The sequence below is a fragment of the Nelumbo nucifera genome, chromosome 3 (genome assembly GCF_055504915.1).
Source record: "Nelumbo nucifera cultivar China Antique chromosome 3, China Antique-T2T, whole genome shotgun sequence".
NCBI classification, from domain to species: Eukaryota; Viridiplantae; Streptophyta; class Magnoliopsida; order Proteales; family Nelumbonaceae; genus Nelumbo; species Nelumbo nucifera.
This window is the reverse complement of record NC_142651.1, coordinates 3,295,417-3,322,603: the sequence shown is the minus strand read 5'-3', so window position 1 is coordinate 3,322,603 and position 27,187 is coordinate 3,295,417. Positions and strand designations below refer to the sequence as shown.

General features: G+C 37.9%; 2 protein-coding genes across 3 annotated transcripts in view; both read right to left on the bottom strand.

The window, feature by feature from the left end:
• Positions 1-656: 656 nt before the first annotated feature.
• SWI3A (SWITCH/sucrose nonfermenting 3A) lies at positions 657-11,704 on the bottom strand. Of its 2 annotated transcripts, none has more exons than XM_010252328.3 (7): positions 11,546-11,704; positions 10,918-11,438; positions 4,851-5,351; positions 2,960-3,129; positions 2,813-2,862; positions 1,402-1,562; positions 657-999 (listed from the first exon to the last, which is right to left on the bottom strand). In XM_010252328.3, exons 1-7 carry the CDS (start codon positions 11,619-11,621, stop codon positions 802-804), a joined length of 1,677 nt encoding a protein of 558 aa, XP_010250630.1. In that variant the 5' UTR covers positions 11,622-11,704; the 3' UTR covers positions 657-801. The 2 variants fall into 2 exon arrangements, with proteins under 2 accessions (XP_010250630.1, XP_010250631.1); XM_010252329.3 differs by having other exon boundaries at positions 4,851-5,348.
• Positions 11,705-15,004: 3,300 nt separating this feature from the next.
• The window catches only part of LOC104592823 (catalytic/ hydrolase), a 31,945-nt gene continuing 19,762 nt past the window's right edge, over positions 15,005-27,187 (bottom strand). Inside the window, exons 6-10 of the mRNA XM_010252327.2 lie at positions 16,279-16,356; positions 16,080-16,177; positions 15,888-15,945; positions 15,646-15,767; positions 15,005-15,477 (exon numbers count right to left, since the gene is read on the bottom strand). Coding sequence (XP_010250629.1) covers positions 15,321-15,477; positions 15,646-15,767; positions 15,888-15,945; positions 16,080-16,177; positions 16,279-16,356 — 513 coding nt within the window. The 3' untranslated portion in view covers positions 15,005-15,320. The remainder of the gene's footprint in view (positions 15,478-15,645; positions 15,768-15,887; positions 15,946-16,079; positions 16,178-16,278; positions 16,357-27,187) is intronic.

Here is a 27,187-nt window from a genome sequence, read left to right as displayed (position 1 = left end):
AATCAATAAATTTATTATTCTATATTTATTTACATTAACTAATTATTCATGTGTAATTTAAAAATAATTAGTTTTTAAGGATTTTTAATTTTTTTTTGTCAATTTAAACACATGAACACAGATTAAATTTGAATCCGATGTGTCTGATTGGATTTGGACCCAAGGCTTGACAATTGGATGTTGATGTAACTGGATCCAATCTGAATCCGATGCAAGTACAGCCTTAAGATTCGTAAAAAATAAGATATTACCTCAACATGATGCAACAAAAATTACCTTTGGATAAGCTTCAAGATTTGTGTTTTTAAAACCCAAAAGCACAACGTCCCAGTTTTAGGCTTTGAACCTTGGGGTTTAAAAGAGTTTGTCTTTAAATTGTTATGTTTTTAAGAGAAACTCTTACCAAAAGTTCAAAACACTTTTGACTCAATTTTGTTTTCCACAGCCCAAAACTCAAGCAAAAGTTTATCCAAACAGAGCTTAGGGTGCATCTAAGGTTCTAAATATTGATACGGGCGTTAAAGTTTTTTTTACTTTTTTTTTTAGAGCCGGTTTAAGACTCCACCCCCTGAACTGGTCAGAACCCCGATACATCCTCTGTAGGGGCGTATTGGGGAGCTCCCGAAATAATACGTATGGGCCGATACATGTCAATACTTTGAATCTCGCATCATCAAATTGACTGGAATAGTGATTGAACTTAGCACTGATATTGGAAAGAAGAAACAGATTCATATCATAACTTGTTCCCCCACCCCCGGCCCCCCTTTTTTTTTTGGCCCCATGGGAACTAAGGCTTCGTCAAAATATGCTACCTATAACAGATTTTACAGAAGTATGATCCTTCCATCTTGAGATGCCAACTCTAAGTGCTTCACATATGACATTGATCCGCTCTGCAATGAAATACTCCTTTAGCTCCTCTATATGGGTGTATTCCTTCTCCATTATCAGCTCCAATTCTTCAAAATGTTTGATTTTGCAGTGTATCTTCCTAATCTATTAATCCACACGGAACAGTCAGTCATACAGAATATTGTGATGCTTTGATTCTCGGATGATATACAAGGATAGATGGCAACAAAGAATAAGAATTGGTAAATACACACACACACATGGATGCCATGCGGGAGGAGGATAATCGGGTCAACAAGAGAAACCCACTAAATGTACCCTCTTTTCTGCCAATTGGAGGAATTCCGTGACTATCAGTCACTACCTGAATCTCAAAAATAGAGACTAAAGTAGAGAGAGGAACAGCAAGGAATTGTTGGTTCATTCAGACTTTCCAGTAAACCCAACTAATAAAAAATGTCCCCTCCAAGGACACAAATGCATGCATGCAAATGATCACAAACACACTCCCGGAGGAGAGAGAGAGAGAGAGAGAGAGAGAGAGACCTGCATCTCTATAATAGTTGCCACTAAGCGTTCAATCTCTCTATCCTCCTGATCTGCTAATAACTTGGCATGAGCAGCAGCTGTCCCTAGAGCTGCTGCAATTCCAGTTCTAAATCGCAAAGCTAAAGGTACCAACTTCTCTTGGGGAGTTTCCTGTGGTTCTGCAAAAGAAAACAACCACTAATGTTATAACAACCATTATTTCAACCCATGTGAGGGTATTTGTTTCAATTTATTTAACAAAGCTTTGCATTTTGCATCTCCTAACTGCCGCTGACACCACAGACATGTAAAAGGCCGTTACCCCACATTGGTCCCAGATGTGTAGGGTCTTGGAAGGGGTAGACTGGATAGCCTAACCTCTGGCTTTTTTATGGCACAAGGTGGACACGCTCAGACTCGAATCCACACTCTCACTTGTCAACCAGAGATTTTTTTAGGCCTTGTCAACCCAAGATTTTACCGTTACACCAAGCAGTGGCCCTTGCCACCACAGACGTGTTTGTGCATGTTGTCAAAATCATCAAAATCTTACGATTTTATGATAAGGATCATACTTTGAATCACGAATTCCAAGAGCTTCGATTTGAACCTTGTGTCTGAATCCTTTTCTACAAAAATTTTAACAATTTTCATTTGAATCCTACAATTAGATTTATAAATCTTACAATTACGATTTATATGATTCATGTGATTCACTATGATTCAGAAAAATTCAATTAAGAATTAGTTCTTTACTTTTTTTTTATATTTAGTTTTGTCAAAGGAGACTTGTTTCAAAGCCCTTGATAGAAAACGATTTATTTACGTTATTTAAGACCAAACATTGAGTTTACTTTCCAGCATATGTTAGATTAAAGACCAATTGTATGTGGTTATTTCAATTTCAAGTCAATTTTTTTGATAAGTGGATTATTTGAATTTCAAGTCAAATTTGATGATATCATCTTAGATTTCTATTGTACAAGTGATAAACTCTATTGTTTTAGGCATCATATAAGCTAGATACAGATTAAAAATAGGGTAAACTCACTTTCCTCTATGTATGGCCTTTTAGCATATCTATTAGAATATAGTACTGCAACTCTTGCACATTTCCTTTTGCTAAGGCAGCCAAGATGAACAACTTGTTCAGATGGTTATCAAAGTTGCCAATTCATTAATTCAAGGGATGGGTTACAAAGAGAGTGATTGTATTGGAGGGTGGGGAGGCTGGCGTTTTTACTGTTTTGGTCCTCTCCACAAGTCAACTGCCATTTAGTCCCATCCATATTCTTCTGGCCTTCTGGGAGAAGGTTTTCCACTCATTTGCTTATACATTGATTTTTTTTTTTTTGGATCAATGATTTGCTTATACATTGATTAACACTTTTGATGTTTCTGATCAAACAAAAATCAAGGGTGATCTTACCTGATTGTATGCATTTCTCCCCCATTTCCATGTCATCAACCTTACAGACCCTACAAGGGATAAGGTATTATAGAGGGAAAAACTTTGATGTCCAAACGCAATAACAAAATAAATTCCTTCAGGAAAATCTTAGAAAAGATTACTTACCTGCCTGGTTCATTCTTTGACGTGAGAGACCCAAAATAATTAGTGACACTAACCTCCTCACCCTCAAACATCTCCTGTGCATACTCATTTTCATTGCACAGTGCTGCAATAGCAGCCTTAGTTCCAGCAGCTGCAATATGTGGACCCATCATTGTGGCCAATAGAGCTACCTAACAGAGACAGTCCTAGTTTCAATTTGATGCATACAAGGAGAAGAAAAGAAGTTGGCAAAACAGCAATTATCCAGAAAAAAGAAGCTAGCAAACAATTCCTATCATCTGCAACAATATCTATTATCTTTTTAAAATACTTTGATATTTAAAATGATAAAAACTAAGTAAATAGTTATGTTGCACATTGCTATTCTTGATAGATTTTCATGGCAGGACACTCATGTGATTCACATATTATATGAGTGTTGAAGTCAGTTTTTTTTATTCAAATAATTTGTAGTAAGTGGGCTAGCTAGTCAAATAGCCAAATCATTAAAATTATAAAAAAGTATCCCGTATGGGAGTTCCCCCTCCTAAGTGAGGAGTTCTCTCTCTTTAAGTGGGGAATTCCCTCTCTTTAAGTGGGAGGGACAGGGGTCCTTCACCTAGGAGGAGGGGGTAGTTACATAACCACCCCACTCTCTATCTTAAGGGGAAGCTAGAAACATGTACACACGGAGAGACTCTTCGGAGAAAATTTTCACAAGAGATTCTAAAGAAAACCAAATATAAGGAGAGAAGAAAAGAGAAGTGCTCAAGGGAAGGCAAGGAAGAAAAAGTCTCACTAATACAGGTAGAAAAAGGAAGGTCCTCTCTGTGAATACTTCCTATTTATGTCTTCTGCTATGTATCCTTCTTTCTCTCTCTTTTGTTATTACTTTTGAGAAAGGAAAAAGAGGGAAATAAACCATCTACAACCAGGTGCCTTTACTTGGTTGATTATGGTCCCTCTTTCAAGACAAAGTTAGGGATTAAACCATCTACAGTCTAATTCTCAAAGACTAATTATGGTTCCCTTCAAATGAAAATGAAGAGTAAGGGGGAATGAACCATCTACAACCAGGTGCCTCTACTTGGTTGATTATGGTCCCTCTTTCAAGACAAAGTTAGGGAGTAAACCATCTACAGTCTAAACCTCAAAGGCTGATTATGGTTCCCTTCAAATGAAAATGAAGAATGGAGGGATGAAAATCGTCTACAATCAAATATTCAATTTGATTGACTATGGTTCCCTTTTTGTATGCAAAATTCCAAGGAGTAAGGCTGTCTACAATCAGAATTTCATCTGATTGACTACAACTTATTATGAAGAAAGGAGTGAGAAGGAAATTTTCTTTGTATTAAAGAAAAGAGAAATGTATTGCTGTATAGTTTCTCAATTGTATTTTCTTCTTCTTTCTTCTCATTCTTGTACACCTGATGTAAAAGAAAAGCAAATGAAAAGTTCTTTTTTAAGTATCCTATTGTTCTTTTCTTTTGTTCTATGCGTTCATTTCTCCAAGTCAGAATCAAAAGGTGTTCTCTACTTTCTTGTGGGGATGTAATTAAGGGGAACAATCCGTATGATTCCCTGAATGGGCCTTACCCAAAATAATAAAAACTCAATCACTTGATTGAGTAAATTATGTTGCATGAGAATTTATTAAAATTTTCACACCAACAATGAGACAAGCATTTCTTATTATTTACAAAAAAAAGTGTTAAAAAGCATCATCACATCTAATAAAAATTTGATGTTTATGCTTTATGAGTAGTTTTCACTCTTTTCTAATAGTTCAACAAACAACTTATCTTGGAAATTACCTGAAGACCTCATAATAAGAATATGATAATGAAAATATGCTAAAATCTCTAAAGAATTTCCCCTGCTGGAAAATACTAAAGATTAACATTCTTACCTGTTTCATCAGTGACCCACCAGAGTCTGCAAATGAACCAATGCATCTTCGCTTTAACAGAGGGTCTTGGGTCTCATCCTCTCTGATCTGCCTAGTCTCATCCATATTCTCATGACATTGGTTCTCTGTTTTGATTGGTTCTTGAGTATCAATTGAATTGGCCTGAACTTGTCTGTTGTTGATATTGTTGCCAGAAGAATTGCTAGCACCACCCTTTCCATTGGTTGAGCCCAACATGAGCTCCCCAAAAGGCATCTGTATGAGTCTTAATATGCAATCAAGTTTACTCTTGGTTTGAACATTTTGTGCAACAAGATCCCAATCATCTCCATGCTTCAACACAGTTTCTAGAAGAAGTAGTGTCTCTGCATCAGTCCAGACATCACTTCCATGATCATCACTACTACTTGTGGAATCACTGAACTTGAAACCATCCGCTGTCTTGCTTTCTCCATAATTTTCATTTTTGAAGCATCTTACACAAATTACAAATCCCCCCTGCTGATAACAAATAAATGGGGAGAAGTTACAAATAGAATATCGCAGAACATGAGAATATAAAATTTGCAAGCAAGTGAACTGCAAATTCTTTATAGCAGAAATGAAAAGAGTCATTTAGAAATAAGTCCTTGGAATGATGGAATCTTGGAATAATAAATACCAGAATCAAGAATTTGCAGTCAAAATAATTAAGTGGTAAGACGAAGAGAGAAAAATTTAGTGTCATAGAGAAGTATTGTCATCTAAATGTGCAACATGCATCACAACCCAAGCACTATATTGAAAAATATTTATAAAACGGAGATGATAATTGAAGGAAAAAAAATAACAGTAATGGTTGAAGAAAAATTTTGTTTTTTTTTTGGATGAATGTTAACTTCCATTGAACTTAAAAGAAAATGCACAAGAGAAAGTGGGTGAGAGACAAGCCCTCTTATGTCTCCCCTTTAATTTTAACAAAAAATTACATCTGTACCCAGAATGTTAGATTTCTCCCAGCCCCTTGCTTGGCTAGTGCATCAGCCATCGAATTAGCAGTTGAAGAAAAGTTTTGTTAAGGTATAGGCCTTCTTATGGGAAAGAAGTTTATCTTAAGTTGGCAGGCTATAAGCATTCAGAATACAAGCTTCTTTCAGAGCCTAACAGCATAGCACAGAAAGGAGTAGATTAGCTAAATCTTTTTCCATCTGCTGCTTTTTCATTTCCACCCCAATCCAAGGACAGCCACAGTGTTACCCCCTAGTTCCTAATTATGAAATATGGGTTTTTTTTTTTTTTTTTTTTATATCTTCTTAAGGGCTACACAAACAGGGTGTAGCCCATCCCCCACCAACCCAATTGCAGGCGGGATTCGATCCCAAGTCTCTGCTACGACCGGCAGGAGACCATACCAACCAGCTGGTTGGCACCTTTGCAATTATGAAATATGGGTTTAAGACCTAATTGTTAGTTATGACCTACAAACTAACAAGGTCTTATCTCCCTTTCCATATTTGTTATGTTATATCCTACATCTCCTATTACCCAGTTATGAAATATAGGTAATATTAACTTAAGAAATCTACTCAAGGCAGCTAGGCAATGCCTAGGCATTTCAACCTAGAAAAGCAAGTTGACAACTAAGCAACAATAGGTGTTGCTTCAGCAAAATACAAAATATAAATAAAAGCAATAAGCATACAAAATTTTACAATATATATACAATTAGAAACAAGTATTTTACAAGTACACGTTATATATTACTAAACCACAAAATGAATAAGCAAATGATTGAATTTAGACCTGATTTCAAAGAATTAACAAGATTTTTGAATAATTTAATGTAAAAGTACACATACACATATACAAACAGGGATTAGGAGCGCTAATTAGCTCTGTCACTTCGTGTACACTCGTAATAACACAAAATTATAAAATGGGGCTTAACCGCACCCACTAATATGCTTGTAACTATACCAACTACCTAGTTGGTTGCCTATGCAAAAGCCCACCAAAACTCCCAAGTAGGCTAACTAAACCAAACCCATATCTGCAGTAATTTCCCTCTTTCATGTATTAGTTGTAACTTTATGCGCTAACCAGCAAGGCCCTATCAAATTACAGTAATCAGAAGTCTGCATTTTAGATGAGGCAAGCATCTAGAGAAAGAAGGAAGAGAAGAGAAAGGACATCTTCCTTCTTTCACTGAGGAGATTAAGGAAGCAATCACAAGTCTGGAGTCAGAGAAGTCCCCTGGACCAGATGGTTTGACTAATATGTTTTACTTGAAATGCTGGGATTTTATAAAGCATGGCCTGCTGAATGTGTTTCAGAACTTTCACAGATCAGCATCCCTACAGAGAAGCCTAAATAATACTTTTATTTCTCTCATTCCTAAGATTTTGGAGCAACAAACTTAAAAGACTTCAGGCCCATTAGTCTCCTAAATAGATTTTACAAGATTCTTTCAAAGGTGTTGGCAGAGAGGATGACGAAAGTTCTATCGAGTGTAATTTCTGAGAATTGGTGTGTTTTTGTCCCTGGCAGACAAATGTTGGACAGTGTCTTGATTGCAAACGAGTTGATTGACTTTAGAAGGAGGGATGGAAAACCTGGTCTGATCTGTAAACTGGATATTGAGAAGGCGTATGACCATGTCAACTGGAGATGTTTGGATTTAATCTTGGCAAAGATGAATTTTGGTCAGAAGTGGAGGAATTGGATAAAGGTATGTGTCATCTGTCCTCATTAATGGACAAGTGGTGGGCTTCTTTGAGAGCTCCAGAGGAATTAGACAGGGGGGGGGGGTCTTTGCTTTATTGATGCTGCAGCTGATCAGTTGGAATTCTTTGTTGGTTTGAAATAGTGACTGGGCTGAAAGTAAATCTGGGGAAAAGTGTTGTCTTCCCTGTTGGCCAGGTTGATAACCTGGAATTCTTGGCTGAAGTGTTGGCCTATCAGGTTAGCTATCTCCCAGGAAAATATCTGGGGCTCCCCCTTGGAACTAAATGTAATTCTGTGTCAATCTGGGATCCCGTAATTGAAAAGACGTAAAGGAAGTTGGCCTCTTGGAAGGCCAAATACTATCGGCTGGTGGTAGAGTGACATTTCTGAACAGTACTCTCTCAAATCTCCCCACCTACTTTCTTTCTCTCCTTCCTATCCCTGCCAAGGTGGCTAAAAATTTGGAAGCACTTCAGAGGAATTTCCTTTGAAGGGGGTGGGAAGACAAAAAAGAAAATTCATCTTGTGAAGTGGGACCAGGTGTGCTTGCCTCTAGAGGAAGGACGTTTGGGTTTAAGAAAATTAAAAACTTTTAGTACTGCCCTTCTTAGTAAATGGTTGTGGAGATTTGGAACAGAGAGGGATACTTGGTGGAGGAGACTAATTGCATCTAAGTTTGGGGTGGATTGGAGTGATTGGAGGTCTTTGTACCCTCTATAAAACTGGGGTTGCTCTCTTTGGAAAGGAATTCATAATAACTTTTCAGTGTTCTCTTCTGGTTTAGGTTTCAAAATTGGTAGAGGAAACAGACTAAAGCTCTGGAAGGACCCTTGGTGCATGGATATCCCTCTTGCAGAAGCCTTTCCCCTGCTTTATCAGTGTGATGCAGACCCAAATATCTCAGTTGCTGATACCTATGATATGAGTGGTAATTCTATCTCCTGGAGTCCTCTATTTAGGAGAAATCTTTTCGACTGGGAGCTGGAACCATTTGTGGAGTTCATGCAAGTACTACAAATCTGGGTTTTGACCCTTAAGAAAGGTCTTTCAAGAGTCATCTGGGTAGGAGAGGGCTGCAGATCCCTGATCTGAATTGTGGGATGTGTGGATTAGCACCAGAGACAAGTGACCACCTTTTTCTCCACTGCCACTTTGCTACGAAGTTTTGGGCTCATTTTCTTAAAGTTGCTGGGGTCGGTTGGATCATGCCTAGTTCCATCAAGGACTTGCTCTACTGCTGGAAATTGATGGGCCTTAAGAGAAAAGGGAAGCTGATCTGGAGCACTATACCTACGGCTATTATTGTGACCATTTGGTCTGAGAGGAATAGTCACATTTTTTGTAACAGATCAAAAAATATAGATGACTTGATACAGATTTCTGCTTGTAAGATTGCATCTTGGTTGTCAGTTAGACCTGAGTTTAAGCATCAAAATGTATTTCAGATGCTTCACTCTCAGTGAGTCTGGAGTATGTAATGAGTTTTCTCCTCTTCTTCAGGGAGTTGCTGTTCCCTTCTCTTTCTTTCAATAAATTCTTACCTTACCTTTCAAAAAAAAAAAAAAAAGAAAGGACCTCTTCCAGAGTTATTAAACAAATACAACTTCTTGGTAGCTAATACAAGGAGAATGGTGCAATGCATGAAGCAGTTGGACAAATATAAAACAATATACTGCATAACAAGGATTTAAATTCCACATTCCAGTCATGGGAGAAGCAAAAATGATGTATTCTATCATTTCTGTGCAAAATAAAAAGAAAGGAGCAGAAATTGTAGGTAATTAGACTTGGGTGTTATCTGATTAAGAAAAATAGAAGATTAGCTTTAAGAAAAGAGAAAGAGAAGAGAAACTATTTTCTGTGCAAAATAAAGAGAAAGGAACAGAAATTGTAGGTAATTAAACTTGGGTGTTATCAGATTAAGAAAAATAGAAGATTAGCTTTAGAAAAAGAGAAAGAGAAGAGAAACTATAATAATAAAAAAAAGTTTAATACATTGCATTTTCCTGAAATTTCAAAAGAAGACCCATTTCAAGCCAGGTCAAAATACAGCTCAAAATTGAATTTTTAACCTGTGCAATACAAACAGCCAATTCAGAGGGACTATTACCAGATAATTGCTCTAGATTGGCTGTGTCATCAATTATGTAAAGCTCATAGAGGGCCACATCGCAGGCTTACAAACCCATTGAAACAATCTGTGTGAAAAAAAAATGTAAAGAAGAAAAAGAAATAACCCTCCATATGTTTGGGTTTAACACCAGACCAGGCTGTATGTGGAAGCGTTTCCTCGACAATTTTTGGAGTATTAGTACCCAAACTGTGTGCAATGCAGACACTTCATTCATTTAAGAAAGTCCTTATGTAACACTGTCATGTGACAGTTAAGCCTGATGTTTAAAATTAAACATTGCAGAACACATTTACGATGCCACTGATTCATCCCATTAAACAAAATTTGTTCCTAGCTGGTTATTCGGTATTTCAACATCTACTTTACTTACCAAATTAATATCTCAATAGTAGAATCAAGCTTTCCACTTTTCTAGAGCTGGTATTAACATTATTCTTGAGGTCAAAGTCATTTTTCAGTTGGAAGTTTACTGTTGAACATAAAAGTAAGTTGTATGCAATCAGTTGCCAAACCAAACCATTATGGTTGATCGCAAATAAGAATCCCCAATTTTTCCAGACACGTGCACAAGGGATAGAATTGCCTTCCCATAGTTTAAAATTACTGTGACCACATAGAGAAGATTATTCCATACCTGACTTGAGTTTTCTACAAATTCATTAGATTTCTATTTTCTAATACAGGGAAATTTACATCATATACAAGTAATTACCATAAGAGTAATATCACTGTGTATAATGCACCAGAGTATTAATTGATGCATCAGCTTCTATTGAAGCAAATCTATATTAAGACATGCATATCTGGTTCCAACTACAACATAAGACACGAACATTGACCAGATTACTAATAAGCAAAAGGTCTTGAACCAATTGAGAGTTTTACCAGAAAAAACCAAGCAGATAACTGAAAATAAAATGAAAGAAACCTCCTGGAATGAAAGTATTTATTTCCAATGTTTCATTGCATTAGATGCATAAAGTTACCATGCCAAAGAGATTCTTTCGGGAATGTTAACCAAGTTTGAAATGAGGTCATTCCAACATCTTGCTCTATGAATCCAATTCCAAATTTAATAACATTACAAAATATGGCTCAGCCGTAAATAATGAATTCAGATGTTCAGATGCAATTGAAGGTTAAAATGAGAAAATGGAGAGAAAAGAAAATCCTTCTCGTGGCCTCCAAACAGATCATTAACAAGCTAATTACAAACTCAAATTGCAATACCTTAGCAGACACATAGCGTCCGGAAGCACAACCTTCCCCGCAGTTCTCACAAATCAGCCCTTTCTCACGCATCAAGTCACCAAAAACATCCAAGTAAGACGCCAGAGGCGGCAGTCTGAAGCCGCCTTTATCGACCGCTTCATCCTTCACATTTGGTGTCAAAAGAACAACTTTATTGGGATTGGGAACAGAGACCACTCGAATTCCATTAGGCACTCCATCCTCCAATCTGCCCTTCAACTTCTCATCACCAGACGAATCCTCCGTCGGCACACCAAAATTAATCAATCCCCATCTTTCCAATAACCGAAACACCTTGTGAATCAAACAGACATCACCGATCAAGTACTTACGAACCTCCGTAAACGTGAGCCGCCGCGAAGGCTCTTCCCTGTACTTGTTGATGATGAAATCCCTGTACTCCTTGTAGATCTTGGGTGTTCTTGAGATGGAGCTGCCATCAAAGAACTCCTTCAGGGCCTGTTTCTCGGTTTCGTGGATTTCGTCCCAGGTGAACCAGCCTGAAATGGAATAAATTAGGGTTAGGATTTTGGTGGATGCAAGTAACAGAAATAAGCAAAGAAAAAAAATAGGGGGTTTGGAATCTTTGAAGGTATGGGCAACTTACTTGAATAGCTTGGTATGGTGTAAAGGTCCTGCTCTGGTTCGTTGGCGGGAAAGGATTTCGAACTCGCGTCCTCCATCTCGCATTGGATGTAAGAGTAGAGGGGCGTTAAAAGCTTTTCGAACGGGACAATTATATACTTCAGAGGAAAAACCCATACATGCATTACAAGCGTGGAGAATTATAAAAACTTTATTATAAAATAAATTACAATTAAAAGTAATATTTACCATAATGGCAAAATCGTAAAATAAGCGCATTCAAATAATATTTAACTTAGTCCGAACCCATGCACGTAGGTAAAAACCGAAAAATCGAACTGAATTGAGCAAACTGAATCAGAAAATGAATCGATCTCGGTTTGGTATTTTAGAAAAACCGAAGGATCAGTTCAATTTTTTGATTAATCAAATCGACCGAAATATATATATATATATATATATATATATATATATATAATATACTTCACATATTATCTATATATTATATATAAATATATATTATATTTATAATATACACTATATTATGTATATTTTATAGTATTTATAATAGATTATATGTCATTTATTATTTATAATATAATATATTATATATGTTTATTTATACTATATGTTATAAATATAAAAAATCGAACCAGTCAACTGATTAACTGATGGTATCATTTTAGTTTCAGTTTGGAGATATGGACAAACCGGTAGGACCAATTCGGTTTCTAAAGAACCCTCATGGTTTGGTTAACTGAACCATGAGCACCCCTCCATGCACAGACTCTATTAAGTGAAATTTAAGTAGAAATAGCCATGATATTTCTAATTAGGTTGAGTCCGTTCAAGTTCAACCCAAAATATTATTTTTTAGTTAGTTAGTCTTTTCTAAATTTTTATTTGTTATCAATAAAATTTAAGATTTTATTAATCTTTTGTTAATAATTTAAAAATTTATTCGTTTTAAAATTAAATTCATTTTTATTAATTAATTAATTGATTTCAAATTTTTATAATTAATCTTAAAAATAATTGCAACCATATATCAATTCCATATTTTCATTTTTAAATGGAGTTTGTTTCAAATAATTAAAGGGAATTTAAATTTCCCTAAATTTTAATTAATTATAACTAATTTCATTTTTATTAATTAATTAATTGATTTTAAATTTTTATAGTTAATCTTAAAAATAATTGCAATCATATATCAATTCTATATTTTCAATTTTTAAATGGAGTTTGTTTCAAATAATTAAAGGGAATTTAAATTTCCCTAAATTGTAATTAATTATAACTAATCAATTTCAAAATTACTTATTATAATAATATAATTTAGCACCCGTGGTGGAACCCGCATATTATAGAGATAAATGAGTACCATATACTATATGGGTCACTTGTCACTTGAAATGGATTTAAAATAAACCATTTTAACCCACACCCGTACATGATATGGGGCCATCAAAAAATGGGTACAAGGAAACCCATTTCACTTGTTTTCAACAATTGAAAAAGCAGGTTTTATGAAAATTCAGTTGCACAAAAAGGCTGCATTAACAACCTCATTGATCGGAAAGTTGCCAAATTTTTTTAACCAATTATGAACATGCGTGGTTAATGGAAATCCCAACCACTGGTTGGCATGTTACGAAGGGTTTATCTCGGTTCATTTGAATGAGAAGAAAATAGTTCATGTGAACGAGAACGTGAAAAACTGCTCACGAAATAAAGCTTGGCAAACTTATTTTACATAACGAGACGTTCATGATATGTTGTTTGTTCAATTTTCATGGCAATAAAAAACTTTGAACAAGTGCTCATGAAGTTTTTTTTTTTCTTTTTTGACACCGAAAGTTATAAGTTTCAAAGTATTGAAAATGGAAGGAGTATTATAAAAGACAAGTTTAAGAGATATATTAGAATACACATATAAGATGTGAATTGTGAAAACTCAAAAACAAGTCTCAAAAGTTATGTCAATGACACTAAACCTAGGTTATAAATAACTATAAATGAGGTACATGGACACAAAAAAAAAACTTTAATAGTTCATGTGAAGTATGAACAAGAAAAATGTAAAGTATTGTTGATAGTTCATGAGAAATGTTACAAATGATAGAATAAATAAAATATACATGTATACATACATATATAACTCACATAAATGTTTCTTCAAATTTGTTGATAAGCATGCATGAGATATACAATTCATATAAATGTATTAGGTGGTTAAAACATGTTGCAGTGATAGATTTGTTTTCTCTCAATCTAGATACTTGGGTTCAAATTTTTTCTTATAGTTTTTAAGACTATAAATTTTATTGGGTATGGTATAAAGTAATAGAATTTTAGGCAATTTAATGAAGTAATTTAGAGGAGATGGAATTAGCATCATGAGCAAGGTTCAAAATATCAATATGCCCAATACACCAGTAGGGGCGTATTGGGTGAATCAATACACATTTTTATTGTGTGTGTGTGTTTTTTTTTTCGTAACTGGTTCAAGGGGGGTCAGTTTAGGTCTCCACTACCCCCTGAACCAGTCAGACCTCCGATACACCCACTGTAAGGGCGTATTGGAGGGGTCCTGAAAACGATACGTATCAACCGATACAGGCCGATACGTGTCGATACTTTGAACCTTGATCATGAATTATTGGTGAGAACTAATGGGGCAATTAATGAGAAAAAGATAATAGGAGTTGACAGGAAAGAAGGGAGAGTTAATGGGAAAAGCCTTTAAAGTGATTGGCTACTTAAATTATTTTGTTCAATTTTAAAGAAATAAAAATAAAAAAAGAATATAGAGAAGGGGTTGGAGAAGTAGAGAATTGCCGACATGGGCATCTTTGCACGGGAGAAAATGAAGAGAATGTTGACCCTAGAATTAGATCAAAATGGCAAAATGATGGGGTGCATATGGATCTGATCTAATGTGATAGGTGAATACCCTTTAGGTTAAAAGTAAAATTCTACAATGTAAGGCCAATTATGTTGTATGGAGGAAAGTATTGAACAGTCAAGAAATAATGTCCAAAAAATGAGTGTGACAAAAACACATATACTGAAATGGATTAATAAAAAAAACTAGAAAGGATAATGTCAAAAATGAAATTTTAAACTTATCCAAAATATATATATATTCGGAGAAACCTAAGAGAACCTCTAATAAGTGATAAAAATGAAAGAATATAGATGAAGATAGTTTGGCCATGTACATAGAATACCACCTATGACACCCACAAAAAAAAACAATCTACTAAAGTTGAAGAGGCAAGAAGGGCTAGGGCAGATTAAGAAGGACAGGGGTCATAGTAGAAAATGATTTAAGCACTCAATTTAACAAATGGACGTGGCATTAAACAAAATGAAATGATATGAGATATCACAAGCTGGCCTACTCAACCCAGATGGTTGAGCCACTGAACCAGGGAGCCAGAAGACAATCAATTCCATTTCCATAGCCAGAAGACAATAATGAATGCAAAATTAATCCATTTATAACCTGCTTGGATATGCATCCACCCTCCTATACAATTAAATTCGATTTACAAATACTAGTAGCTTTTAAACTACACATAGTTACTTTTACTATTTGTCAAATACAAATTTAATCCATCCATACTACATTCATGATCCAATTATAGTACAGCATCGATATTTTCATGAGTTAAGGGTACGGATTGGGAGGTCTAGGGAGGCGAGTAGGGTCTAGAATTTATTAAACCCTTCCTGAACCTGCCCCATTGTCTTCCCTATGTTTATCCTTTATAGAATTGATATTGATGAATTTGTTAAGAAGAGACCCATGAACCATGGAAGAGCTGCATCACAGTTTTGCCCATTATCCACTCCAAGTCAGCCTCAGATAATGACGCCTGATGAGCAATAAGTGTAACTGCTTCTTTTGCTCCTTTGTACCCACATTCGGGAACAACATATGGGAAGTCACTGCAATGTTACATTCATAGTAACACAAAAAATGAGATATTTGCTCATTTCCTCTGTTCTTTTATTTTTCCTAATTACCCACCCGGCCACCCCCACGCCACGTGCAAATGCTGATTTTCTGTTTCTCATGGTAGGAGCAGCAAAGATAAATTAAAAGTCATAAACTACCTGCCCCACATGACACGGTTGGCACCAAAGCTCGAGACAACTTGGGAAAGAAGGTGGCATGTATCTTCATATGGGAATGATTTTCTTGTCACTCGGAACAATGCACTAAATTTCACATGAACCTGTCCATTTTAAAACCATCCAGCACAATTAAAATCTTACAGAGCCTTGGGTATATTAAACTAAAGTAAAATTCCTCTCACTATTGAAATTAGTAGCAAAAGATATACAAACATCATCACCTGTGGATATCTGGAAAGGTTTAAAAGCCTAGAGAAAATCTTACTTTCATCATCATTCCTGTCAACGAAATGCATTAAAAAAATGATTGCGTTCATCGCTTCATCTTTCCATGATAATTCAATATCAAGGAAAAAGTGTGCCAAAAGATCAAAAAAGTAATAGGAAAAAAAGAAACATTATATGGAGCTGACAAGGGTGGCTTGCAAAAACCCAAATGATCAAGTAATACAACTGTTGAAGGGAAGTCTGAGCAGAGCTCCTCAATTTCTGAAATATGAAGATCAAGACCCTACAAAGCACCATCTTCAATTCAATATTTGTTAAATGTAATTAAAAAAAGATAATAGTATTTTGAAAGCCATCTTCGATGAAATTATCTCATTGAAATACCTTCATACACATAAAGCCCACTGGAACTCCAAGTTCCCCTGCTTTAGAGAACATTGCCTTTCCAATTTCATTTGTCATCTGCATGTATCAATAATATATATATCAGGATGGAGTAACTATGAAGAAGCCATTCTTTGCACCTGACAAAAGGATAAATTATAGCAGGAAAAATCTAAGAAAATCAAAATTGACTTCTCCTACAACGTAAGATCTCCATATTTTTGACTAATTTGATTTAAGCAGGAAAATATACCTTGTTCTTGTTGTAGCATTTGATTGATGAAGAAAACTAGGTTTGAAAATATTTTCTAACATCCACAATCTAAAGAGGCCAATCGATATCCTCTAGTGAAAGTCAAACTTTTTGTCTAATGCAGTTTATGCACTTAAGCATCTAGGGCCGTAAGATACAATAGGGATTCCATCTCCTAAGGGTTAGGTCTAGCAAAGACAACCCTATCTCTCTGCTCTTATACTGGAATCTCCATTTGAGTCTCCCTAATCAATGATGAGGATTACAAAAAAGCTTCCTAAAATTGCAAAGATGTCAAGTAATACATTTGCAATTATATCCTTAAGTGCATGGAAATTATCACTTAGGCCCTCTTATGCAAAGTCAAATGTCAGTTATGTCCTACACAACAATGTCAGACTCTGATTGGGGTACCACAAAGAATCACCCTCTGAATCAATCACCACCACATGGGATTTATCTAAGAGATGCATAACCACTGGGGCAACTCCAGCAAATCGATTTTCAAAATATCTTCCAAAAATAAATATTTAAATACAATAATAAGTAAGGTTTAAAACTCTTTTAAAGCAATACACTGAAAAATACACCCGGTTGTAATGAGATCTTAATCTGATCATGATACTCCGAGGCAAGCCCTATGAAAGTTTCTCTAGAGTTCTAGTGCAACAAAGATTCCTATATTCACTCCAGAATCACCGAGAGGCAGAATACTAGAGTCCTAATGTAACTAGGATTCCTTACCAAGAGTCATAGTTCAACCAAGAATCTTGCAATACGCATCCCAGTGTTATCAAGGAACTTATAAAGGAGTCCAGTCTAATTGGGATTCCTCTATCAAAGTCCTAGTCCAACTATGATTCTTGGCAAGTATCCACATCAGTCAAGAGTCTTGGCAATGAATCCAGTCTAATTCTAAGGGTATAGATTCTTTTCTAACATTCCCAAAGTCCTAATCAATCCTAGCTACCAAGCATATGGAATATGCTATTCATGTAAGTTGCTTCATCCATGGTATATCAAAGTAGCTAAGTATGACCCTATAGCCTTGAGAACTCCTTAGGTCCAAAGGATAGAAAATCCTTTGCACTTGAGTGGTTCATGCAATTGATAGTGAAACAATTCCTTTAATGAATCAATTAAAACTGAATCATATCAATGTGTATCCCAGTACTCCCTCATGGTAATCTAGAGTATCGCCCCAATGGCTAAGATATCACCATATCTTCATGCTAACCATCCATATGTCAACCACGCAAGTGAGTCGCCTAGGCTCACCCATGGTTGATATGTTTCATGTCTATAAGGAATTAGGTCAATTAGATGCCCTACGATATTACTTGGGGGTGTTCTAGTCATATAAAATGATAATTGTAATTTTTTTTTTATCAATAACAGCACTTTTATTAAAAGAGATATGTAAGATACAACCAGAAAGGAGGGGTAAAATGTCTTAACCCTCCCTTTCAAACCCGAAAAAAACATATTACAGAATAGCCCAAAGCAAATTAGATCTTCCCACCCCCTGTTTAGCCAAGGAGTCAGCCATGGAGTTGGTACTCCTCTTAGCCCATTGAAACCTTATAGTCATGTTCTGAGTTAGTTGCTTGATTTTCTTTCTTTCATTTGAGAACTTCCACATGCTGGAGTCTTCCATTTACAACCATCTAACAGTCAGTTGGGAGTCACCTTCCACCAGCAACTTGCTAATATTCAGCTGCTTAGCCCTTTTGACTCCTTCTACAACTGCTAGGATTTCAGCTCTCAGAGAATCCCCCCAGCCTATAGGTCCTAAGAACATAGCAATAATTCGCCCTTCTTCGTTCCTGAAAATACCACCTATGCCTGAAGGGCCTGGATTTCCTTCACTACTACCATCAAAATTCAATTTGATGAAACCCAAGTCTGGTGGAGTCCAAACAGGTCTGATATCACTAGACATAGGATCTGACCGAGCCACTTCCCAATTTCTAATGATGTCTCCTACTGAACAGGCTTCAAAAAGCTTCAAAGACTTGACCCAATGAGCCACCCTGACATATACAAGTTCTATGAGGGCTTCCCTGTTTTTCTCTTTTTCATGAAATAATCTTTGATTTCTTTCTTCCCAAACCGTCCAACAAACAGCAGCTCTAGCGCATCTCTACAAAATTTTACCTCTCTTCTTTAGGAGTGGAGCTGAACAAGCTTTGCACACTTGAAGGGGAGGGCCACCTGCAACCAAATAAAGAAAAGAACCAACACCAAATATTTGAAACAAAAGGGCAAGAGACAAACAAGTGATAACAGCTTTCACCATTCTTCTTACATAAGATGCACCAGTGTAGGGATAAACACCAATTAGGCCTTTTCTTTTGAAGTAGGTCACAAGTGTTACACTTTTCTAGGATTGCTTCCCAACAAAAAGCACCTACCCTGGGAGGGATGGGGCTACCCCAAACTTCCCGGACTGGAAAAGGAGGCCCACGTACCGGACTAGACTGTGTCAATGCTTTGAAGAAGGAGGAGCAGGAGAAGATACCCAAGGGAACAAGAGACCACACCCTGGAGTCCACAATGGAAGGTTCAAGGACTACCTCATCCAAGATTTTAAGCAGATTCGAAATGGGTTCCAATTCAGAATCTCTGAGAGCCCTTCTGAGACCCAAGTTCCAACCAGTAGCGGAATTAGACAAGTTAGCAAATGCTGCTACTGGTTCATTTTTAAACCTAGACAGAGCAAGCAACGAGAGAAACTGCTCTTTCAAGGGAAAATCCCCCACCCAAGTGTGTTCCCAAAAAAGTACAGACAAACCAGAACCAAGATCGTACCTGATAAATGGAAGAAAAGACTGCAGGACAACATGAATCGACTTCCAAGGGAAGGCTCTTGAAGCCCTAGATGATAATCCCAGATCCCAACCATCTGCCTCTCGCCCATGAATACTTAGGATTATTTTAGCCCACAAATTTTCTTTTTCTTTGGACCATCTCCATAACCATTTCCCTAAAAGAGCTTCATTCTTCTTCCGCAGATTTCCAAGCCCCATTCCCCCTTCACTTATAGGTCTTGTAACTAGATCCCACCTAACTCTATGGTCCTTTCTCTCCTCCCCAGGTTCCCATAAAAAGTTCCTCATTAATTTTTCCAACTCCCTACAAACTCCTTCTGGGATTCTAAACACCAACAAGAAATATACTAGAAGGTTTGCCAAAGTTGACTTAATCAGTGTTATCTTGCCCCCCAAAGACAAGTAGTTATTCTTCCAGGAAGCTAGCCTTTTAGTGAACCTGTCAATCACCGGATTCCAAAAGCTCCTTTTTCTAGGATTGTCTCCCAAAGGAAACCCTAAGTACTTCAGTGGCCAATGAGCTATCTCACATCCTAACACTCGAGCCCTTTCCTCCACCTCTCCCTCACTCATATTAATACCAATCACACAGCTCTTACCCAGATTTACCTTGAGGTTGGTCATTTGTTCAAACACCCTAATCCCCATCTTCATATTGCACACCCAGCTAATCTCCTCTCCATCACAAAACAGAATTGTGTCATCTGCAAATTGTAGGTGAGTGACCGGAACCCTATTCCTCCCCACTCTCCAACCACTTATCAGATTTCTAGAGCCTGACCTCTCAATAAGCCTCCCTAGCACTTCAGCAATTAGGGTAAAGAGAAAAGGGGAGAGAGGGTCCCCTTGCCTAATACCCCGCACAACTGGAAAGTGATCCACCACCTGCCATTTACTAACACAGAATAATGACAAGTCCTAATGCACCCTTTAATCCACTTGCACCACCTCTGCCCAAAACCACAAGACTCTAGCACTTCCAACAACAGAGACCAATCAACCAGATCATATGCCTTCTCCAAATCCAACTTACACACTAGCCCTTTCTCACCTCTACTTTTGTAGTCTTCCACACTCTCATATGCAATTAAGATTTGGTCCATAATTTGTCTATTCGTCACGAAGGCACCTTGGTTATGGGAGATGATCGAGGGGAGCACCTCTCTAATTCTTCTGGATAACACCTTAGCAATGATCTTGTAGAGGCTGTTAACCAAACTGATGGGTCTGAACTCTTTAGGATGAGAAGCCCTAAACTTCTTCGGTATTAAAGCAATAAAAGTAGAATTCAAGCCTAGGTTTATCACACCTCTTTCAAAGAATTCCAAGAACACTGCTTGAATGTCAGCCTTAATTATCTCCCAACAAACTTGATAAAAGGCCATCGTGAAGCCATCAGAGCCCGAGACTTTGGATCTATCCATAGAGAAAATGGCTTCCCTGATTTCTTCCAAGTCAAACACTCTTTCTAGCCACAACATCAACTCATTAGGGAGCTTAGGCCAATCCAACCCTTCAACCCTTAATCTCTTCAGCAGAAGCTTTCTAAAGATGGATTTTAAGTGTTCAACAAAAGCCCCGGCAATCTCTTGTTATTGTGTTAAAACTGTCCCATCAACAACCAGCTTAGATATGGTGTTTTTCTTTCTTTTTCCATTGGCTATTGCATGGAAAAATTTTGTATTCCTATTTCCTTCCTTCACCCATTTGTGTCTAGATTTCTGTCTCCAACTTAGTTCTTCTTTGAAGATTATGTCTCCCAGGCTCTTCTTTTTAACTCCCACCTCATTTCTTTAACTCCCATAAGCAATAATTGTAATAAGAAGTCTGAGAAACAAAAGTCTCATTTTATTAAGTGTAAAGAGACTGGGCTGAATGGGCCCTAACAGCCTCTCTTGTAATATCTTTTATTTTATGTTGATAAGCCACACTTAATGGGCCTGTTATTTATTCTTGTTTATTTCCTTTATGTAACTGCCAAGCCGGTTGTTGAGGGCCCGGGAATAGGATCTCGTCACGGGTCGGTCCACGGGGAAAACCTCCTGTTTTCCCTTGTTCCTTCCTGCTCGTGATGAACCTATCTTGGCGCCTTCGGTGATTTGTCCAAGAGATCACCAACTCTCCTAACTCACTCTTGACTGAATAATTTGATATCTCATTCAATAATGGGGTCTCCTTAAATAGGAGATTACAAGAGTCCTAATCAAAGGGAGTCTCCTTGCTGAATAGGGAGACTTCCAGTTCTATCTTGCTAAGGATAAGATAAGCTAATCCTAATCTGATAAGCTACTAACAAGATAAGATAAACTAAGCTAATCCTAATCTGATAAGCTATTAACAAGATAAGATAAGAGATAAGAACAATAAGATAAGAACAAGCAAAATGAGCTAATCTAATCTAGATAAGGTTGTTGTTGCCGAACTGGGTAGAATGAGCATCACTGAATCCTTGCTGCTGCTGGCGGTGGGCCCGGGGCCTGTTGCCGCCGGCGGCGATGGTACGTCTTCCCGAGGAAGGCGTCCATAACACTGACCGTCCACTTAAGGGCATACTTGTCATCATTAATTTTTTAGATCTTAATAAAATAGGGTTAGAGGAGAATGGAGAATTAATTCGACTCCTTCTCTTACCTCTTCTCTTTGCCATCTTCTTCTCTTATACAGTTATTCAGATCTGTTTTATTCTGCTAATCACTGAATTTAAACTTGATATTAGAGGACTGATTTACATCTTGGTATCAGAGCAGGTTTAATTCCTCTTCCTTCTTTTTCTTCGTTCTTGTACACTCTAAAATCAAGAAAGTGTATGGAGAGATAGGTTCTCTATAGTATAGAGAATCACTTGCCAAGTTGGTAGAAGGGTTTGGAGAGTTTAGTTCTGGCTAGATTTTGCCAAGAAGTGTTGTTGTTCTGCTGCTGCTCGAAACCCTAGCCGACTAGATATTTTCGAGGTTACTAGGAAAGGTGAAGATCGGGTGTGGCGCTCTGCGCTTGGAAGGTGTCTTGTGACTGCTAAAGGAGGGCGGTTCAGGTTTGGAAGAGTTTGGGTTAGTCTGGTAGGTGCGGCAGCATCTTCTCTCTTCCTCCCATCTGCTGGACGGAGCAAAACCCTAGTTTTTCAAGCACCCAAGTTCTGGTTTGGCTTCAAGTAAGTTTACATAGTCAAAATTTTTTGTTCTTTGATTTCCGTTTGATTAATGGAGACATATGGAAGTGAGTTCAAGCAGGTGTCGGTTTCTGGACCCGCCTCAATAGATTTTGTTTTGACTGGTGTGACCACAATTAAGCTAGATGGGACAGATGTGAATCAATCCTCTAATATCAGGTTTAAAACAGTGATTAACAGTACAAATCAGATCTGAATGATAGTGCAAGAGCTGTGTATGTCGAAGAGAAGAGGTAAGAGAGGAAGAAGTTGAATGAGTCTTCCTTCTCCTCTAACCCTATTTTTTATTAATCTCTAAAACAAATTGATGATGACAACTATACCCTTAAGTGGGCGGCCAGCTTGGCAGTTACATAAAGAAAATAAAAATAAGAACAAATAACAGGCCCATTAAGTGAGGCCCATCAACATAAAATAAAAGATAAAATAAAGCATATCACATAAGAGGTTGTTAGGGCCCATTTGGCCCAGTCTCTTTACACTCCCCCTCAAGCTGAGCATAGATGTCAATCATGCCCAGCTTGCTTATATAGTGTGTCAATTTCCCCCTCGGAACTCCCTTGGTCAAGATATCAGCCAGTTGCTCTTCTGATGTGATAAATGGTAAACAAACTTCTCCTGAAGAGACTCTTTCTCTTATGAAATGCCTATCAACCTCAATGTGCTTAGTTCTGTCATGTTGAACAGGATTATGCGCAATGTTGATAGCAGCTTGGTTGTCACAATAGAGCATCGTTGGTTTCTCATAGTCCACCCCCAATTCCTCTAGAAGGGATCGTAGCCATAGTAATTCTGACACACCATGAGCCATTGCCCTGTATTCTGCTTCAGCTGAGGATCTAGCAACTACTGATTGTTTCTTACTCCTCCAAGACACAATATTCCCAGCAACCAGAGCACAATAACCAGAGGTGGACCTTCTGTCATCAATACATCCTGCCCAATCTGCATCAGTAAAGGCTTCCAGCTTCATGTGACCATGCTTAGCAAACATAATACTTTTCCCTGGAGTACATTTCAAGTAGCACAGAACCCTTTCTGCAGCAGCTAGATGAGTATCTCTGGGAGAATGCATAAACTGACTAATAACACTTACTGCATAGGAAATATCTGGCCGAGTCATGCAAAGGTATAACAACTTCCCAAGTAGTCTCTGAAACACTCCCTTATCAGGCAAAGGTTCACCGTCTGTGGCAGAAATCTTATGATTAGGATGAATGGGAGTGGAGATGGGTTTAGCGCCAAGTTTACCGGTTTTAGCAAGAAGATCAAGGACATATTTGCGCTGAGATATGAAGATACCATCCTTAGATCGAGCAACTTCAATGCCCAAGAATACCGAAGATCTCCCAAGTCTTTGATTTCAAATTCAAAGTGGAGAAATACTTTTAGTTTACTGGCCTCTTCAATGTCATTACCCGTGACCACAATATCATCAACATAAACAACCAAGAAGGTCACCAGAGAGTCATTTCTCTTCAAGAACAGTGTATGATCAGATTGTGTTTGAATGTAGCCAAAGGAGACAAGAGCAGCCCGAAATCTCTCAAACCAAGCCCGAGGAGATTGTTTGAGACCATAAAGGGATTTGTGTAGTTTAAACACCTTACCTTTCATTTCTTTCCCATACACTCCTGGAGGTAGAGACATATAGACCTCTTCATGCAGATCTCCATTCAAGAAAGCATTTTTAACATCAAACTGGTGTAGGGGGCAGTCAAAGGTAGCTGCTAGAGAAAGCAAGACCCTAACTGAAGTCATCTTAGCTACAGGAGCAAAAGTCTCAAGATAGTCAATGCCATACATTTGGGTGTAACCCTTGGCAATCAACCTAGCCTTATACCTCTCAACCGAGCCATCAGAGTGATATTTAATGGTAAACACCCATTTACACCCCACTGGTTCCTTCCTTTCCGGCAAGTCCACAACATCCCAGGTATGGTTCTTATGTAATGCTTCAAGTTCAGTCATCATAGCATCCCTCCATTCAGGTTGAGACAATGCTTCCGGTACAGACCTGGGTATCACATGTGAAGAGACAGAAGCAAGAAAGGAGTAGTAGGAAGGAGAGAGAAGGTTGTAAGATAAATGTTTGGAGATGCAATGGGATGTACACTTCCACTTGCCCTTGCGAAGAGCAATAGGAAGGTCAAGGTCAGGGACGGTCGAAGGTGGGTCAATAGAGGGTTGACCTGTTTCCTCAGGAACTGTGGGAGTGGCCAGATGCTCTTCTGAAGGAGTGGAAACAACATGCATATGTCTGAATCTCCGCCTTTGGTAACACCTTTGGAGAGTAGGAGCAGAAGCAAGAGGAGGATCAGGGGTGGGTCCAGTGGAAGAGGTGGACACCCCATGATCAGACTCACAAGGGATGGGAAGAGGAACAGCTGGAGACATAGCAAAGGGTTCATCAGATTTCTCCCCCTCAGGAGGAACACTAAAGAAAGGAGTCAACTCTGCAAAGGTGACATCCCGAGATACAAAGCGGGTGCCACAAACTGGATCAAAACAACAATAACCCTTTTGTGTAGAAGCATATCCCAGAAACACACACTTATGAGCTTTAGGTTCAAATTTATGCCTTTGGTGACTATGAATATGCACATAACAAGTACTCCCAAATACACGGAGAGGGAGAGAAAAGAGATCCTCATCCGAGAAGAGAAGACTGAAGGGGGTTTTAAAGCCAAGGACCCTGGAGGGCATACGGTTGATTAGGTAGGTAGCAGTATGAATAACATCTCCCCAAAACCTTACAGGAACATGGGATGCAAATAAAAGGGATCTGGCAACCTCAACCACATGTCTGTTCTTTCTTTCCGCCACCCCGTTTTGTTGTGGAGTATAGGAACAAGAGCTTTGATGAATAACCCCAAAAGTTTCAAGATAGGTGGAGAGGGTTTTCTCAAAATACTCCTTAGCATTGTTAGAGCGGAATATTTTGATACGGGTATTAAACTGGGTGAGGATGAGTTCATGAAAATTTTTCACAATGATTAGTACTTCATCCCAGGATTTCATGAGATAAACCCAAGTATAATGAGAATAATCATCAATAAAAAAGATAAAATACCTGTAGCCCCCCATGGTTAGCATGTGATATGACCCCCACACATCAGAGTGAACAATATGGAAAGGAGAAAGAGATCTTTTATTACTGATTGAATAGGAATGTCTACAATGCTTTGCTAGCTCACATGACTCACAATGAAGACTAGATAAAGACACTCCTTTAAACATATCTGGGAACAGATGACTTAAAGCAGAAAAAGACAAATGACCAAACCAAAAATGACATAACAAAATTTTGTTAACAGACTCTGACACAACTGACTCTAAAGCAACTCCATGAGGTGATCCCAAGGCTTGATCTGGTGTGTCCAGCAGGTATATTCCGTTCGCCTCATGGCCACTCCCAATCGTCCTCTGAGACTGCATGTCCTGAAAAACACAATGAGTGGGAAAGAAGGTTATGTTGCAGTTCATGGACTTTGTTAGGCTACTAACAGATAAAAGGTTTGTGTTAAGCTTAGGAACATGGAGAACAGAAGATAAGAACAGAGTGTCAGAGGTCTTTATATCTCCTTTACCAGAGATGGGGGCAAGTGACCCATCGGCCAGGGATATTTTCTCTTTCCCAGAGAGGAGATGGTATGAACAAAAAAGGTTAGATAGGCTGGTCATATGGTCTGATGCACCGGAATCTATAATCCAAGGGAGTTTATGATTACCTGAAACTGAAGCATGATTTGCCGAGGCATATGTACCTGAGTGAGCAAAAGCCAATGAAGATGATGTACTGTTAGAAGGGTGAGTTGAAGAAACCGTAGCTTCAAGGTGATTTAGGAGTCTCTCATACTTCTCAAAATCCAGCTTCATTGCAGTCAATTGCTCAATAGTTGATTTTTCTTCACTTTCCTTACTTCCCCCCTCAGGCACTGTAGCAGCATTAGCAGTCTTGGATTTTCCCACTTGACTGCCCTTCTTAGGGTTATTATTGTTCTTAAACCTATCGGGAAGAAGTTCAGGATGAAGCTTCCAGCAGGTGTCCTTTGTATGCCGTGGTTTCTTGCAATATTCACACAACTGCTCTCTTTTCTCAATAGGGCCCTTCGGTTTCATTCCCGCATGTGCAAAATGTTCGTAGATGGACTCTGCAACTGCACATGCCGCCTACTCTCCTCACTACTTATCATAGCATATGCCTGTGAAAGAGTAACTTCATCCCTGGCCAAAATGTTCTGTCTGATAATATCAAACTCAGGGTTGAGTCCAGTGAGAAACTCAAACACCCTATTTCTCTCCACTAGCTTTCTATACATTTCAGCATCCTTTTTACTCTCCCATACCATTGTTTCCATAACATCAATTTCCTGCCATAGGGACTTAGTATGGAGTAGTAGATTGCCACACTCTTCTCCCCCTGTCTCAGGTTCTTCACATCACTTTTCAATTTGTATGCTCTGGCTACATTCAGTTTCTGTGAATAGATCTCAGTTACACTGTCCCATATCTCCTTAGCCGAAGACATCCAGAGGTAGTGCTGGCTTATATGAGGTTGCATAGAGTTGACTAACCATCCTATAACAGTATAGTTCTCTTGCATTCATCTTTCAAATTCAGGGTTTGTCTCTTCGGGTTTCACCTTGTGCCCAAGCA